Genomic DNA, 15,533 nt, shown 5'->3' on the forward strand with positions numbered 1-15,533 from the left:
ACACAACCTCGCCCCTCCATATCTCTCTGACCTCCTCCATACTGCCACACCCACCCGCACCCTCAGATCCTCCTCCTCCATCCACCTCACTGTCCCCCCTGCTCACCTTGTTACCATGGGGAGCAGAGCCTTCAGTCGCTCTGCTCCCAAGCTCTGGAACTCTGGTGACCTTGAGTGCCAAGAAAGGCGCCTATAAATAAAATGCATTATTATTATTATTATTATTATGACACGTGCGATCGGGTTGTCCCTGGCGTCATTGTTACTGTTGAGAATAAAACCCCATTGTCATGGTTTAGACCAATCAGAATCAAGTATTTCACACAGCTGGGTAATAACCATAGACTGTAGAAAATATGGACGTGGTATCTGTGACGTCACCCATCTGTTTCTGAAGCGCTGTTTTGAGGCCAAGCGATTGTTACATAAAGAGGTGGACTTTGAGCCTCCTAGCCAACAGCTACAGTGTTCCCGCCTGTCAGTCAAGTCAGCTGTGCCTCGTATTGGAAGACTCGTAATCTCAATATCTTTGAAATTGCCACGTTAGAAAAAGATTCAGCCCCCGTACAGTGTGTGCCGATCGAGAAATTAACTATCCAGACGACACTTGTCTTTTGTACCAGACTGTAAACATGTTTATTTCTGCTGTAAAGATCAGCTTTTTTGAATGGGTGTGTATGTGGTTCCCAGTACTTCCGGAGCCAGCCACAAGCGAATCCTCGATGAACTGCAGTTTTTAACACTTCCGCATTGGACTCATATTCTTAGACTGGAGGTTGCCGCTTGGTAATAACCCTGGATACTGAGATCATTCTCAAGTCAGACAAAAAGGGGGAGGGTGAAACCCACATTCTCATAATAACGAAATTCCTGTTTTAAACCTACAGTCCTTTAGACAGTGCCCTGAACAATGTCTCCATTCCGTAAGACGAATGCATGGCCCATGTTTCTGAAACATGAAAATGTTCCCTGATCAAGGACTAATTGCTTTTGTAACGGGGCGCTCTGTACTGCTGCACTAAAACAATGGATTACCATTCTAAGCACAGCATGTAAGCATCGAGTATATCAGTTTGTTCCAAGAGACACACGTGAATTGGCTCTGGCTAAGACCTATAGATTGACTTCAGCAGTTTAAATGTCATATCCAAGGTTACCATGGCAGCAGCATTAATGATGCTAACATCAGGAACACTGTGTAGTTAAGGGTCAGTGTCTCTTTGGAAAGGGCGCTGTATGTACAACAATTCATATACTTTCCAAATGTCACATGATGTTGACATATGTCCATGACACAAACACACACACATACACACTAGTTAAAGATTGGACATCACTTATATTCAGTTCAAGATAAAAGCTCTTTGAAAGTGTGGTTTAACTGACCTACAAACACAGGAATCATCTTCATACAGCATGAAGGAATGGTACCAACAGTAGGGACAGACATTTCAAGCCAAAATACTATTCGCTAATTATTGGCATCTATTAGAAGATCATTTGGATAAACCTACTTAAATTTAAGCAAGTGTCTTCACGAGTCCTCTAAGATCGGAGCATAAACTACAACAGTGACAAAAGAACACACATTGTTTTATCGTAAAATGCTGATTTTCTGATTCATTTTTTCAAACGTGTTTTTGGCAGGTGAATACACAAAGGCAGATTGTTCCCTGTAGAAAATGAAAGAGCACCTGTCATGTCTTTGTCTGAAGTATGGACTGGCACACGTGTAAAGGCAGGACAGTCCAGTGAAGCCGAGCCAACACGCTGCTGTAACAGTATGTTTCCCTTTAAAATATGTACGCTACTTAAATAAACATCAGTCCACTCTAACTGAGGCTTTATGGAAACAGACAGTGTGATGCACTGTACTGATATCTAACTCTGAAATACACCTGGAAATGTTAGTCACCTGAATTCACCTGGAATGAAAATAACAACAGAAGAATAAAGATAGATAGAAGCACTCTCACACTCTGTGGTGACTTTCTAACTTTACATGATGCCTTCAGGTTTCACTATCAGGTGATATAACTTTAAGGCGTTTTGCATTGAAGCCATGTTTTAACTCAGAGTTTGAAATAGGGCTGTCAAAATTGACGCGATAATAAAGAGTTAATATAAATTATCCTTAACACCACTAATTTATTTGGCGCACGATTAATGCGCGCACGTTCTGTGTATGACCCTCGGCCCACCCTGTAGTTTGGGATATCAGGAATCAATACAGCAGTAACATAACATTGTGGATGACAATAAGAAGTAAATAAAGAGGGTGTTTTGAATGGCAAGTTCAGCTTTAAAGCACTGCCAGATGGTTCTCTGGACAAGACCAAAGTTATCTGCATTTACTGTCGATGTGACATCTGTTGTTGTGATGCATGAGCTCAATCACTTTGTGTTGAGCTGCTTAAAAGAACAGGATGTTTAGTTTGTTGGATATTACATGGTGGTAGTGTAACGCTGTAACTTGTTTAATCTCTTCGGAACTGTTAAACTTCAACAGCGTTAACTAGAAACTTCATTAATCATACTTAAGGGCTGTGGGGAAGAAAGAGCACGGGACAACTTCTGCTGTGCGTCGTGATGCCTTTAATGACTCTTCCTCAACATAGGACAACAGCACATCGAACTCATGTGACACCTTCACTTCAACTCAAAACCATATCACCCTGAGCAACCTTAAAGAGGCTGTGCAATATATGAAATAGAAGTATTTCGAACTTCATTAAAGAACTCAATGATACAAAGATTTAGACCAAAATAAATCTCATTTTACAGTAGAATTACTAAGTAATGTTACATTCAGGTCAAAATGCACTTTCAGCATATTGTGTGGCATCGTTGTGTGGCGATTGTTCTGGACAGTATTTGTCATTGTTTTGGAGTGCTGCAATAATAATAAACATGCATTTGCATAAAGCAAGCATATTTGTCCACTCCCATGTTGATAAGATTATTGAAAACTTGAAAATGATCACATTAAGGTACATTTAGAAAAGATAAAAAAAATTGCAATCAATCTGAGATTAATCTCTAGTTAACTATGGACAATCATACGATTAATTGTGATTAAATATTTGAATTGATTGACAGCCCTAGTTTGAATCAATCAATCAATCAATCAATCAATCAATCAATCAATCAATCAATCAATCAATCAATCAATCTTTATTTATACAGTGCCAAATCACAACAAACATTATCTCAAGACATTTTTACAAACATAGCAGGTCGAGACGATACTCTACGTTAAAATATTAACAAAGACCCAACATCAAGACAGGATATGATCCAGTCTTATCTCATCTTATCCTGTCTTGATGTATTGCACCTCGTAGTATGTAGCCAGTTACAGCAGCAAGTAAAAACATCCTTAAACAGGCAGAAACCTCGAGCAGAACCAGACTCATGTTAGACAGCAATCTGCCTTGACTGAGTTGGGGTCGAGGCGGATAAAGGTGACTTATTACTGATTCTATACAGGAAATGTCTCAGAAACACGGCTGGCACATCTGTGTTTACGTGTTCAGCCATTTTTGCAGTTCTTCTTGATAATCACTAATGATTTACTGGAAGTGTGTTGAGTTGTCAATTTTCTGTGTTTTGGAAGTCACTATGCGTCTATATTTGGTCTGTTAACATGTTTAACTTACAATGATAGCCAGAACGGAGAGCCAACCGCAGGCAGGATGAAGTGTAACTTTGGCAGGATTCACACAACAAAAACAAAAACTAAAAACTTTGTGTGGGCATGTTAATTTGTGCTTAGGATGCAACATCTGCAGGTAAATCAGAAAATGTTTGATTTTTAGGGATTTAGTCTTTCTAACATTACTTCCTCCCTCCATGCAGTTTTTGTCTGTCTCGATTACCTCCACTCTCCCTCATGCTCCTTGAGCTGTGGCCACAAAATTCAAAAGATGTGTTAACAAAGCAATCATCAGAGCCTAATCATACGTTTAACGAGTCATACATATTTCATTACAGCATTTCAAACCGTCCCACAGAGCGGTTTATTCAGCTAAAAGGTTCTCTATGCTCAAGAGTATTTTCTTTTTGTTCTTCTTATGGTCATCATTTATGACATTTTACTTATGATGACTGGAGTTTTGTGGTTAATAAAGCACTGGAGTAAATGAATAAAGCTAGAACAGAAAGAAAATTAACAATTTATCCGATTTGAGTGTGTGAAAACAAAGACCATGGGCGAGGGATACAGTCAGAGCCTCTGGAGTCTCTCTCTCTGTCTGTATTGAGAGATGTATCAGCTAAGTTGGTGAAATCTCAGATGTCCCGGCTAAATGACAAGTTTAAGTATAGAAAAACGTTCATTCATTCTCCAATTTCTCACTCCATTGCTCTTTCCTTTCTCTCCTCTTCTCCTCTCTTTTCCCTCATGTGCTCGGCTGGCTCCCTCTCCAGCAGCTCTGTGCAATCTGTCAGTCATGTGTAGCCTCTGTCAAGTTTTCAGCTAAGACCCGGCTAATCCTGCCATCGCCGAGGCTGTTAACTGGCTAATTACGGAATATATCGGCCGTCACAGCCCCCTAATCCTCCGCTCTCATTCACTTTGGCCCATTAAGGATCCCGAGGGATTACAGTAACAATCACACCTCCTTCTCTCTTTGATGGTATGCGGGGGATTAGTATTAAAATATACAGTGTGTGTCACAGAGACGATGGCAGTGCTGTCAGAGGGGAGAAAAGAACGACTACACCGGGAAAGCTTTACACTCATATGTATTAAGAGAAACGTTACATCAGTAAGTAATGTTTTGGTCATTAATCGTACTGAAGCAATTCCTGGAAAAGAGGTTTGAGACAGTGGATTTTGGAGATTTTGTAGGAACTGTGTGGATAAATCTGGTTTCTTTACTGCTTTTTGTACTGCTAGACTCTTTTTTTTATGGATGCAGGACATGGATAGCCACGACCAATAATGACCTGCTCCTGATGGTTGATAGCGATAATGTTACCAATATTTAATTGTACAGTTTTGTGTTCCAAAATGTGTACTTCATGCACCCCTGATGGTAAGAAAGATGAAGATTTAGTGAGCAGAAATGCAAAAGTATAAACTTCTATGCTTACCAGACTACATTGCTGACCTCTTGACTCCCTATGAGCCTACTGTACATGTAACCTCAGATCCTCCGGTAGGTCATTTCTAATTATTCCATGCTCAAACAGAAAAAAACGAAAGGCGTTCGAGCATTTTCTGTTCAGGACCCTAAGCTGTGGAACGACCTGCCAGAGGAGATCCAGGAAGCTAACACAATGACGTCTTTTTTTTTAAAAAACTCACTATTTATGACTTGCTTTTTATTGATTTTATGGCTAATTGCTTTGACGCTTGTGTTAATACTTCTGTTTGATAATAAAATGTTCTTAATTACTACTACTGCTTTTTAAAAAATGTTTGTAAAGTGCTTTGTAATTTGTTTTGAAAGGCGCTATATCAATTATTATTTAAAACATTATTATTATTATTATTATTATTATTATTATTATTATTATTATTATTATTATTATTATCATTATTATTATTATTACCAAATCTAACAAATGTTTGGGTTTTTTTAAGTTATATTTTTGGGCTTTTTTGCCTTTAATTGATAGGACAACTAAGGGGAGACAGGAAATGTGGGGAGTAGAGAGTGGGGGAGGACATGCAGTAAATGGTTGAGGCTGGAATCGAACCCTCGACCACTGCAATGAGGGCTATAGTCTCTGTATGTGGGGGGTGCACTTAGACCGCTAGACCAACGGCGCCCCATAACTGAAACCGTTAACACTCAAAGAAAAAATAAAATAGTTCTGACTTCCCAGTCGTCAATTCTTTCCTTTTTTACAGCAAACCAGAGCACACATGTGCATGCAATAATGTATTCAATGTTAAAGTCGTCATCCAACCAATGGGCCATCAAACTGAGCATACTCCCTGGACTAATGTTAGAAGTATGTTTGAGGTAAATCTTATGATGCAGTGACTTGGGATACTGTTTCAAATTCACCATTTGCTGACGATACCCTCCTTTGACGTAAAAGTTTGGTCATCAGGTGCAGCAAATTCAGTGATTTTGGCATTGACTGCTCTAGCTTTGGGTTGTCTCTGCTAAACTTTCTGCAACTTAATCGGTCAACTCACACTGTGTCGACCAGAAGTTCATTTTAGCAGCATAACGTAATTCAGGTTTGGCGTCCAGGCTCTGAAGCTCATCATTCCTTACAGATTAACTTTACATTCAGAAATTAAAGAGTGATATGATGACAGTCTGAGCCTGCAGATGGATGCTGGAGTGGTGGTTGAGCTGAAAGCACTGTTTTGTTGCAGCAGTGGCAGAGACCGGAAATCTGTTAGCTTAAACGGTGTTTGTGAGAAGCTTCATTCATAACACAGCTGACATACAAACAGCCGATTTATAACAGCATTCTAAATGTAATAAAAATCATACAACATAGAATGCATTTTAATGTGAAAAGCATCAAGCATTCAATAAAAGTGAAAGAAGGGACTTTTTGGGAAGAAATGGAGAGTGTGTTTTGTTCTGTGCAGTAACAGTGGAGTGAGTAAATAATATTTCCCATGGTGAAAATGATTTGGTCTTCTATCCTGCAGCACAGTTTGGGTAACAGATGGTATTTAGTCATTGCCATGTTCCATGGCAGATAGCTTCTATGGCATTCATGTGCCCTGTTCATTCCTTATGGCTGTAGTTAGTAACCGTTTGAGCCTTGCCGATTATCTCTTTTGGTGACAGTCTGTGTGATATTTTATTATATTTTATGCTTTTGAGGACTTTCTGGCTGGAAGATGGGAAATTAATGTGGATCCTCAGACTAAAACTGGATCTATTTAAGAACAAGCCAGCTGCTAGAGTAGTTTTAACGTCTTCATGCCAGGAAAAAAAAAGAAGTTTCAATCATCATTAATTCTACATAAAAAGTTCAGGGATGTGATCACTTTGGTATTTATGCTGTTTTTAAAACTTTTTTCAACTTTTACTCCTTTGGTGTTAAAGTTAGAAAGTGAATTGTGTGAGTGGTACCAGCAATAAATAAACAGGTAGTTTAAATCGTGCATTAACAGACAGGCAAGTGCATTTCTTTTGTCTGTTTTCCTTGATTTAAAAGTTGTTCAACTAATAGCTAATGGAGAAGTTGCTAAGCAAACTGAAATGAAAAAGGAAACTCAATAAAATAAAGGAAAAAACAAAACTCAGTAAAGTTAAGTCGTCTTTGGGCAGATTGTCAGTCCAGTCAAGTAGGGAAGCTGCACAGGGATGAGATAACTTGACACTTCTTTGCAATATTTTTTCTTCCTAATTATGCAGACTTCTCACTCCAGTTTTGTTATACACAAAATAAACATGCACATACAAACTGGATGGAAACAAACTTGTAGGAAAAGATTGTACAACACTCTTTGTTCGATGAACTCAAAGTGGGGAGCATAAGCCAAAAAACAAAAGTTATATAGTCACAGTGTAACAGACTATAAATGGTTTTTACAACTCACTTTGTTCCGCAACAACATCGACTCTAACCTCGACTTCTTTTCAGAACTCCCTGCCAAAAATACTTTCCAGCACTAGGTTTGAGTTTTTAGTCCTTGATTTCCCCCTTAACTTTTCTCAATAAGTTGGATGAACTTTTTGTCAGAAGTTAATATTCAGTGTGACAAAGTGGGACAGGGAGATAGAACAGAAGGTAAAAAAGGACAAAGACATCACAGCACTAACTGATAGCAGCCACATTAAAGCGCCGCTCCTCTGCCTCACGGCAACACACCGTAGGAAGAATGGAACAAAAGAGGCAAAGAGGAGGGAAAAAGGAGAGGGAAAATGATAAGCCAGCATATCTTTTATTATTTCACAGGTGGAAGAGTTTGGTTATCACATGTGTTCGCCTCCTCTCGCTCCTCCACTCCTGTTCTGCAAAATTTTGTCTGGAATATTCACTTGAGCATGCTTTTTGGTTTCCACTCACCTCATTTTCCTTCCCCAGCCATGTCTCTCTCTCCCGCTCTTATCCACACCTGCACACTTTCTTAACCTTTCTGCATTCTCCTCTGCATCGTTGGAGCCAGCCTTTCCTCTAATGCCTCTCTCCACCTGCACCACTCCTGTAATCACAGAGTGAAACGTGTTGATGTTGAGTCGGCTAACGAGTAGTTGTTTGAATTCTGCAGCGCTGGGAGGTTGAACTCTGTCTCCCTGCAGCATAATGTGTTAACCTGATTTTACAGAGGAAGATAACACCTCTCTCAGGCTTGTTAGCCACTTTCAGGCTTACTCACTCGCACAGCTGCGCTAAAGTGCACACGCACACACACACATACACACACACACACACACACACACACACACACACACACACACACACACACACACACACACACACACACACACACACACACACACACACACACACACACACACAGATTCCAAGCCTCTCTATCTCATTTCAAGCAGTCATACACTCACTCCTTGTTCTTTTCTTTGTCACATTAAGGCCTGATTATCAACCTCAGTTCAGTATCAGGCACTTAGAGAGAAGAGAGTCCACATCTTTTCTTTGTCTGCACACTGAAAATAAAACAATCTAACTGACAATTTTGGTTTGATTGAACAAAAGTTAACCCATGGCTCAATTTGACATCAGGTGAATGCTGATCAGAGATTATGTCACATTAAATATTTGCGCTGACACTTGTCTCATGAGCAAATATTTGGTTTTGTATTCAATACTTGACTTTGACCCGTGTGAAGCGCTGAATATCCAGAGTGCTACATGTATTGTGTTTGACTTTCCTGAATTATTCAGAAGAAAAAGTAATTCAATATCTTTTTACACAACACAACTTTAATAAATTGCTTCAATATAGAAATGCTAAAGTTTGCATAATAAAAAACAAATCCAGCTAATGATGCAAATCTAATAGAAAACATAATGTAGTGAAAAATATTATGTTTGTAAAACATATGAATAAGATGAATTGAAACAAATTTGATCTCCAATGAGAAAATAAATCAACTCTGCTTAATGAAAACTAACATGTTTTCTTTTGTTCAAGCCACAAACTCTTCATCTATTATTCACATCAACAGTACAGAGCTCGAGTCTGATGGCCTTGTTAGCATCTCAAGCTTTGTGTTGCTCTTTCATAGTGAATGAGCTTTTACCCACACCTTTTCCAAAGCAAAGATAAAGATAATAAAATTAGAAAGAATAACTCTATTTTGCCTGTTTAGTGCAATGTGATGTAGGATTTGATGAGTCAGAATGGTTGTTATTAAAAGATCTAACCTTCAGGGTCCATTCTGCATGTACTGGGCCACAGTATTCACTGCCATCTATGAACACATTTCTTTGATATGACAGAAACAAATGAACTTAATTAATCAATCAGTCAAACTTTATATAGCGCCAAATCACAACAAACATTAAAAGTTATTGCTATCAAATTTAGCACGTTAAAGTGGCAAGGAAAAATGTCCTTTTAACAGGCAGAAACCTCAAGCAGAATCATGCTCATGTTAGACAGCCATCTGAATCGACTGAACTTAAGCTTCTCATTACAGAGAACAAAGAGTGCTTACATCTTTTTTTCTCAATCACTATATGTGTATCATCAGCATAAAAAATGAACATTTAGGACATTTCTCTAAAGCACGTTGACTTAGGTAAATTGTAATGATGGGACGTAGCTGAATAAAGACGCACAAACTCGAGGGCGACTGGTGAAGAATTTTCAGTTGTTGGGTGTCTTATGTTTCCAACACTATTTTATAATTTTGTCTTTCATCGACATAATGTTAACTGCTTCTGATAAACCAGTCGACAGTCTCTCTAAGTGACAAAGAACAAAATGAAGAGCAGTCTTGGAACTTCAGCAGTAAAAGAAAAGGTTTGATTTAGTAGCAGCAGTGATCATTCTTGTTGTCGTTCTCATTGCTGTAATTTCAGAATCTAGCAGAAATACATTGCGTGCCCTTTCAAAATAAAAGCAATTTTTTTTACGTTATTACAATCTAATTAGCACACACTTTTGTCCATAGTGACGTACATCTTAGAGTGAGTACAACACAAGCAAAGATATAGACAGGAGGGAAAACAACATGATAAAGTGCCACTTGTCATCAAAACTGTATACGAAGTTGCCACGGCAAAGGAAGTAAAAGGGGCAAAGGCAATCTTTCTCTAAAGCTTAAATTTAAACTTTAAAAATAGTTAAAATCTAAGATTGAGGTGTCATGAGATGTTCTCCCACTTATAGTACAGTGCTATAGAGCTCTGGGGGTGCACACTTGAACATTTCCAGGGTTTACAAATGTGAATTGGATGGAATAAGTTGTCTTTGAGTCAACTGTTTTGCCAAATTAGCCAACATTTATATTCCTCTCTTGTGTTTAGAGCTGAATGTGACTCCAGAGTATAGTTCTTCTGTCTTGTCTCTAAGATCTAAATCCTTTCAAGTATTGTTTTCTTATCTGTTTTGGACTCTGTCTGCTTGTTCAGGAAATATACTGACTTTGGTGAGGCAGATAAAATATGATATGAAATCAAGCCAGTTTTGAATGACTACTGTGTAAAGTGCAGCCGTGACCAATTTTCTTGGCTTTCTAGCCTTGACAAAAAAAAAGATTATTTTGTATCATTGAGCTCAACGGGTATTGAACAGAGACTGTGCGATTTGTTGTTTTCTTGCCTTTCACTGCAGAGGAACAGCAGTTGCAGCAGCAGTTCAGCATTATAAAGTGGTACTCGTGTTAGATCCAAACTCCTCTACTGTTGTCTTTTTTTTTGTTGTGCTGAGGTAGATGCCTCTTCAGGAGTCCCACTTGTTGCATTTCTGCTGAAACACTGCTCCACTCTGGCTTTACCACTCCAATGAATAAATGGTTCTAATGGCTTCTAAGGAGAGGCAGAAAACATTTTGGACACAACAACCCCTCAGCCCTCTTCTAACATCCCCATACGGCAGCTCCCCTCTCTCTCAAGTGTTTAAAAGCAAGAAGCAATTTCTCTTTTTTAGGGTGAAAGTGGACGGCCAATCCCACACAAAGTAATTACTGCAAGTTCTCCTTCACACACTCATACACAAACTCACACACAAACAAGCAAGGCAAAAAGTAACACTGCATTCGAGCCTTCTTGAGTTAAAAAGCAGCCACTAATTGCCTTTTCTACTCAGATTATCCACATTTTGAGATGGACACCTCGTACAAAGTAGAAATATGAAATGAGAAATACACAACGCACCACATCTCCCATCCGCCCACAAATAACCGTGACAACAAACCTCGCTAACTGACTACAACACACTCAGAAGTACCGTCTTGGCTTTTTTCTCCCCTGTCATGTAACAAACCGAATAATGACAGCAAATACTCGCTTATAGTTGGGAAAAAAAGGCTGGAAGATGGAGAGATAAAGATTTTAAAAAAGAGATGGAGGAGAGGGAGGATAAGAGGAGGGGAAAGTGTTAAGGCTTTTTAGCTCTTTTGAGTGTGTAAAATAAAGAATCACTTGTAACCGTAATGACTGTGATGTGGGACAGTTTTTAGCACCATTAGGGGGATTATGAGCCAGAAAAGAAAAAAAAAAACCCACAATGCACCACCCACGTGCTGTTCTCCGATACTGCAAGAGAGAGAGAGAGGGAGGGGGGGGGGGAATAAAGATGAAGGTGATTGAAGGGATGAGATAAGTAGCAGCAGAGGTGAAGGCATGAAGGAGGCAAAGGAAAATTAGAAAATGAGGAGGGAAAAAAGTGAAGACTGGAGAGAGAGAGAGAGAGAGAGAGAGAGAGAGAGAGAGAGAGAGAGAGAGAGAGAGAGAGAGAGAGAGAGAGTAGGAGGAAAAATGAGGGGAAGAAGGGAGGAAAGCCAGCCAAAGTGTGAAAGGATGAGAGGAGGAGGAGGAGGGAGGGGTTCTGGTGACTACAGGCTCTCTGGTGTCTTCTATCTTTGATCTAAATGTACTTTGGCATTTCTCCTCTCCACTCCTCAGATGCAATTAGATTCCTCGCTAGCCAAGCAGACGCAGATGAAATGGCTGCTTAATGACTTCCTCGGCAACCCGCCCCGGCAACGCAAACCTTCCATCTGGAGCCTCCTGTTTCCCTCCCTCCCTCGCTAGCTCTTCTCCCTCTCTCTTCCTCTTTCTCCTCAGCCTGTCTTCCCCATATTTCTGACTTTGATTTCTCATCCTGTTCCTAGTGTGTTCTTGTTTGATTTGCTCGCTTTTCTTTCTCTTTTCATCTCGACTGTGATAAATCTGAAGCCTTGATTCTTCAACTTTCCTTTTCCGTGACTCTTTTTTTACGTTCTTCCTTTACTTCTTCCAACAAGTGACCTGAATAAGCTCCCGTTCTGGGTTTGACAAACTTTTTAACTAAGAGTCAGTTTGGTTATTCTCTCATTAAATACTCTGTAAAAGCAGGTGGTGCAAGAGGCTTTTACACTGTCAAAACGACTCTGAACAAAACTGTCATTAATAATGTCACTAATTAAACTTTATGTCTCAAACAAGTACACAGAGATCCACCGAGCATTAACTGGAGGAAGACCAGGAAATCAGATATACACACGAAACATGCTGCACGTTTAAAACAGCAACAATGCTCGTCGACTACTCAACATGACTGCAGACAACTTCTCAAAACTCACACAGACAAGAAGAAGGGGTACTTCAAGCAAAACTATCATTATATAGTCTGTAGGAACTACTTGATGATTAAGCAAAGCATCTGCCTCCAGCTTGGTGTCCATGATTCAGAGACATAGCAGCATTGAGTGCATACTTACATCTTACAATCAGCTAGATTGTACTTCAAGTCTCTTAATCTTTCTCTGGTACTCAATCTCACAGAGTTACACTTACTAACAGGCACAGACCATAGACTGTTTCATACATGGACATAGTCTCTGTGACGTCACTCTAAAGCAGAGTTTTGAAGCCTTTATCGGCAGACTTCGCCATAATGAAAATGCTGACTCAACCTAACTTTCAGACGATCTAACTTAAAGCAATGAGGCGGAGTTGAAGCGGGCCTTAGCCTCCTCACTAACAGTTACAGTGTGATGCCTGTTAGTCAAGTCAGCCATGCCTCTAATTATGTGAAAATCATAGATTTAATAACAAAACTCACGAGTTATAACTCAGTTAGAAATCACCCCATGAATATTAGCCATTCAGGCAAAAATCGTTCTTTGTAGCAGGACATAATCATGTTCATTTTTTCATGTAAAGTTGGGCTGTTTTGAATGAGTGTGTATGTGGCTTCGGGTGCTTTGCAGCAACCTCAAGTGAAATCTAAAAGTATGGCAATGTTTTACGACTTCTGCATCAGCTTCATTTCTCAAAAATGGAAGTTGCCACTTGGCACTGGTATTTTTTTCTTCTTTGGTTATTTAATGTGGTTAACATTCTTCTTCTTTGTTATAGTTCGCAAACAGCTTTCAGTTGCACTACAGCCACAGTCAGGCAGTGAGACTGTATGACCAGACACTGGCAAAGATGGATAATAGTCACATAACCACAGCTTTTACATTTTTTCTTATCAATAAATGACCATTCAAAAATATATAATTCATCTCATATGGATATCCAATTTAGAACTTTAAAAAAAAAAAATATTTATGTATTTTTTTTTTTTTACATGTTCTTCAATATTTGTGAATGTCAGTTCTGGTATTTTTTACAAAAGGTTGGGAAAATAATGTTCATCAAAACTTTCAACAAAAATGTCAAAGCATGGCTATGGATAAAAAAATGTCTACAACAACGCTTGTCTAGACTTAGTATTTTAGGTATAAGTTAAGTTAAGGTTGAAAGTAAATTGTGAATGGATTGTGTTTATATAGCGCTTTCTCTAGTCCTCTAACCACTCACGGTGCTTCCACATAACGTGTCACATTCACTTACTCACTTCCTGATGGCAGAGGCTGCTATGTTAAGCCCCCCATCAGCTAATCCCATCCAAACATGATGGCACAGCCACAGGGGGCAGTTTAAAGTGTTTTGCCCAAGAGCACTTCAGCGAGGATCAAACTTGCGACATTCCGATTAAAAGGTAACCAACTATACCGCTGAGCCACAGCCGCCCCATAACATACAATGTTATGATCGTTCTTTTATTGTGAGGCACTTTGTGATGTCTGTCGACTTTTGACAACAATGTCAACTAAGCGTTGTGTCCCTACAGGACATAAAAAGATGTGTTTTAACTGTTCATTGTGGACCCCATTTATATATGGATACTAGGCTGCAAATCCTGTCTGCACTACATTATGGTAATTTCATAGTTAATGCAGTGAGTAATCACAGTTAATTATGTTAGTTGTTTTTCATCCGAAATGCAGAAAGTGTAGTGAAACCGGGGCTTTGATTATCAGTCGTCCAGACAGATTTATCTTCCTCCCATGGCTGTCAAGTGACTGTTTTGATGAATACACAACGTTTAACTCCAGATAATCTAAACACGTCTCACATGTTCAACAACAAGAGTTAAATGAATGTGTGGGAGTCAATAATCAGCTTCCTGATTACAGGCCTACCAGCCATCAGGTTACCGTTCTCCTCGTCTTTTCATCCTTCATCCTCATTTCTATCGGTCTCACTGGCATTTCACAGAACTCCACTCATCTTTTCATCTCTCCACAGGAGAGAGGGCGCAGTTTCTAATCGGGCTGAGTAATGCAAATTTAATGAATTTGGCACTGAAGTTGCACGGTGTGTGTACATGCACAAATATGGAGTGCACATGCACACACACTGACACACACACACTCGCACAGATGCTCACCCAAAGCCACAGAAGAATGCTTACCAGTCACAGGTGGATGCCAAGAATCAGACACACATACACAAACACACAAGATTAGCTGTGGGCAGCCTAGAGGAGATTGTACAGTAGTTTCTCTGTGTCTCCTTGGATACTGAGAGCCATACAGCAGATGGGTGTATCTCTCTCTCCTTCACCCTCTCCTGCACACACACACACACACACACACACACACACACACACACACACACACACACACACACACACACACACACCCTAACTTAGACTGTCCACTTTCCAGGACATTCACTCTGCTCTTCTCTTATAATTTTAATTAACACTATTTTGTGTCTGCTGCTTCTACTGTATCTCTTAATTTAGTGTCTGTATGTATTTTTCTGCCTGCCAGGCTGACAGGGCCACTTCTGTCAGAAGGGCACAGTCTGTAACCTTCAACATGCGTCTAAATAAACCAGACACACAAATTTGGATTTGAAATCTGATGCTCCCTGACAGATTTCAGATGAGGGTGTTATAATGCTTTTTTAAAAAAAATGTCATAAAATCTGTTCTTATTATAATTTTCTACCACAACTAATAATAACAGTAATGTTCAGGGTATTTTATGCTGAAAATGTCAGCTTAACTGCAGTAAGTTTGAAAAGTAGAAGTGTCTCTTTGTAAACTGAGCAGACTTTCAGAAACAACATAAGGCGATAAAAAGAGATGTTCTTCA

At 39.4% G+C, this 15,533-nt stretch overlaps 1 protein-coding gene across 1 annotated transcript in view; it reads right to left on the reverse strand.

Moving 5' to 3' along the window:
* LOC117818303 (protein C2-DOMAIN ABA-RELATED 11-like) overlaps positions 1-15,533 on the reverse strand; it is a 222,345-nt gene that overhangs the window by 36,602 nt on the left and 170,210 nt on the right. The window contains exon 3 of the mRNA XM_034691114.1: positions 7,996-8,131. Coding sequence (XP_034547005.1) covers positions 7,996-8,131 — 136 coding nt within the window. The remainder of the gene's footprint in view (positions 1-7,995; positions 8,132-15,533) is intronic.

Source organism: Notolabrus celidotus, chromosome 9 (genome assembly GCF_009762535.1).
Source record: "Notolabrus celidotus isolate fNotCel1 chromosome 9, fNotCel1.pri, whole genome shotgun sequence".
In the NCBI taxonomy this organism is placed as follows: domain Eukaryota; kingdom Metazoa; phylum Chordata; class Actinopteri; order Labriformes; family Labridae; genus Notolabrus; species Notolabrus celidotus.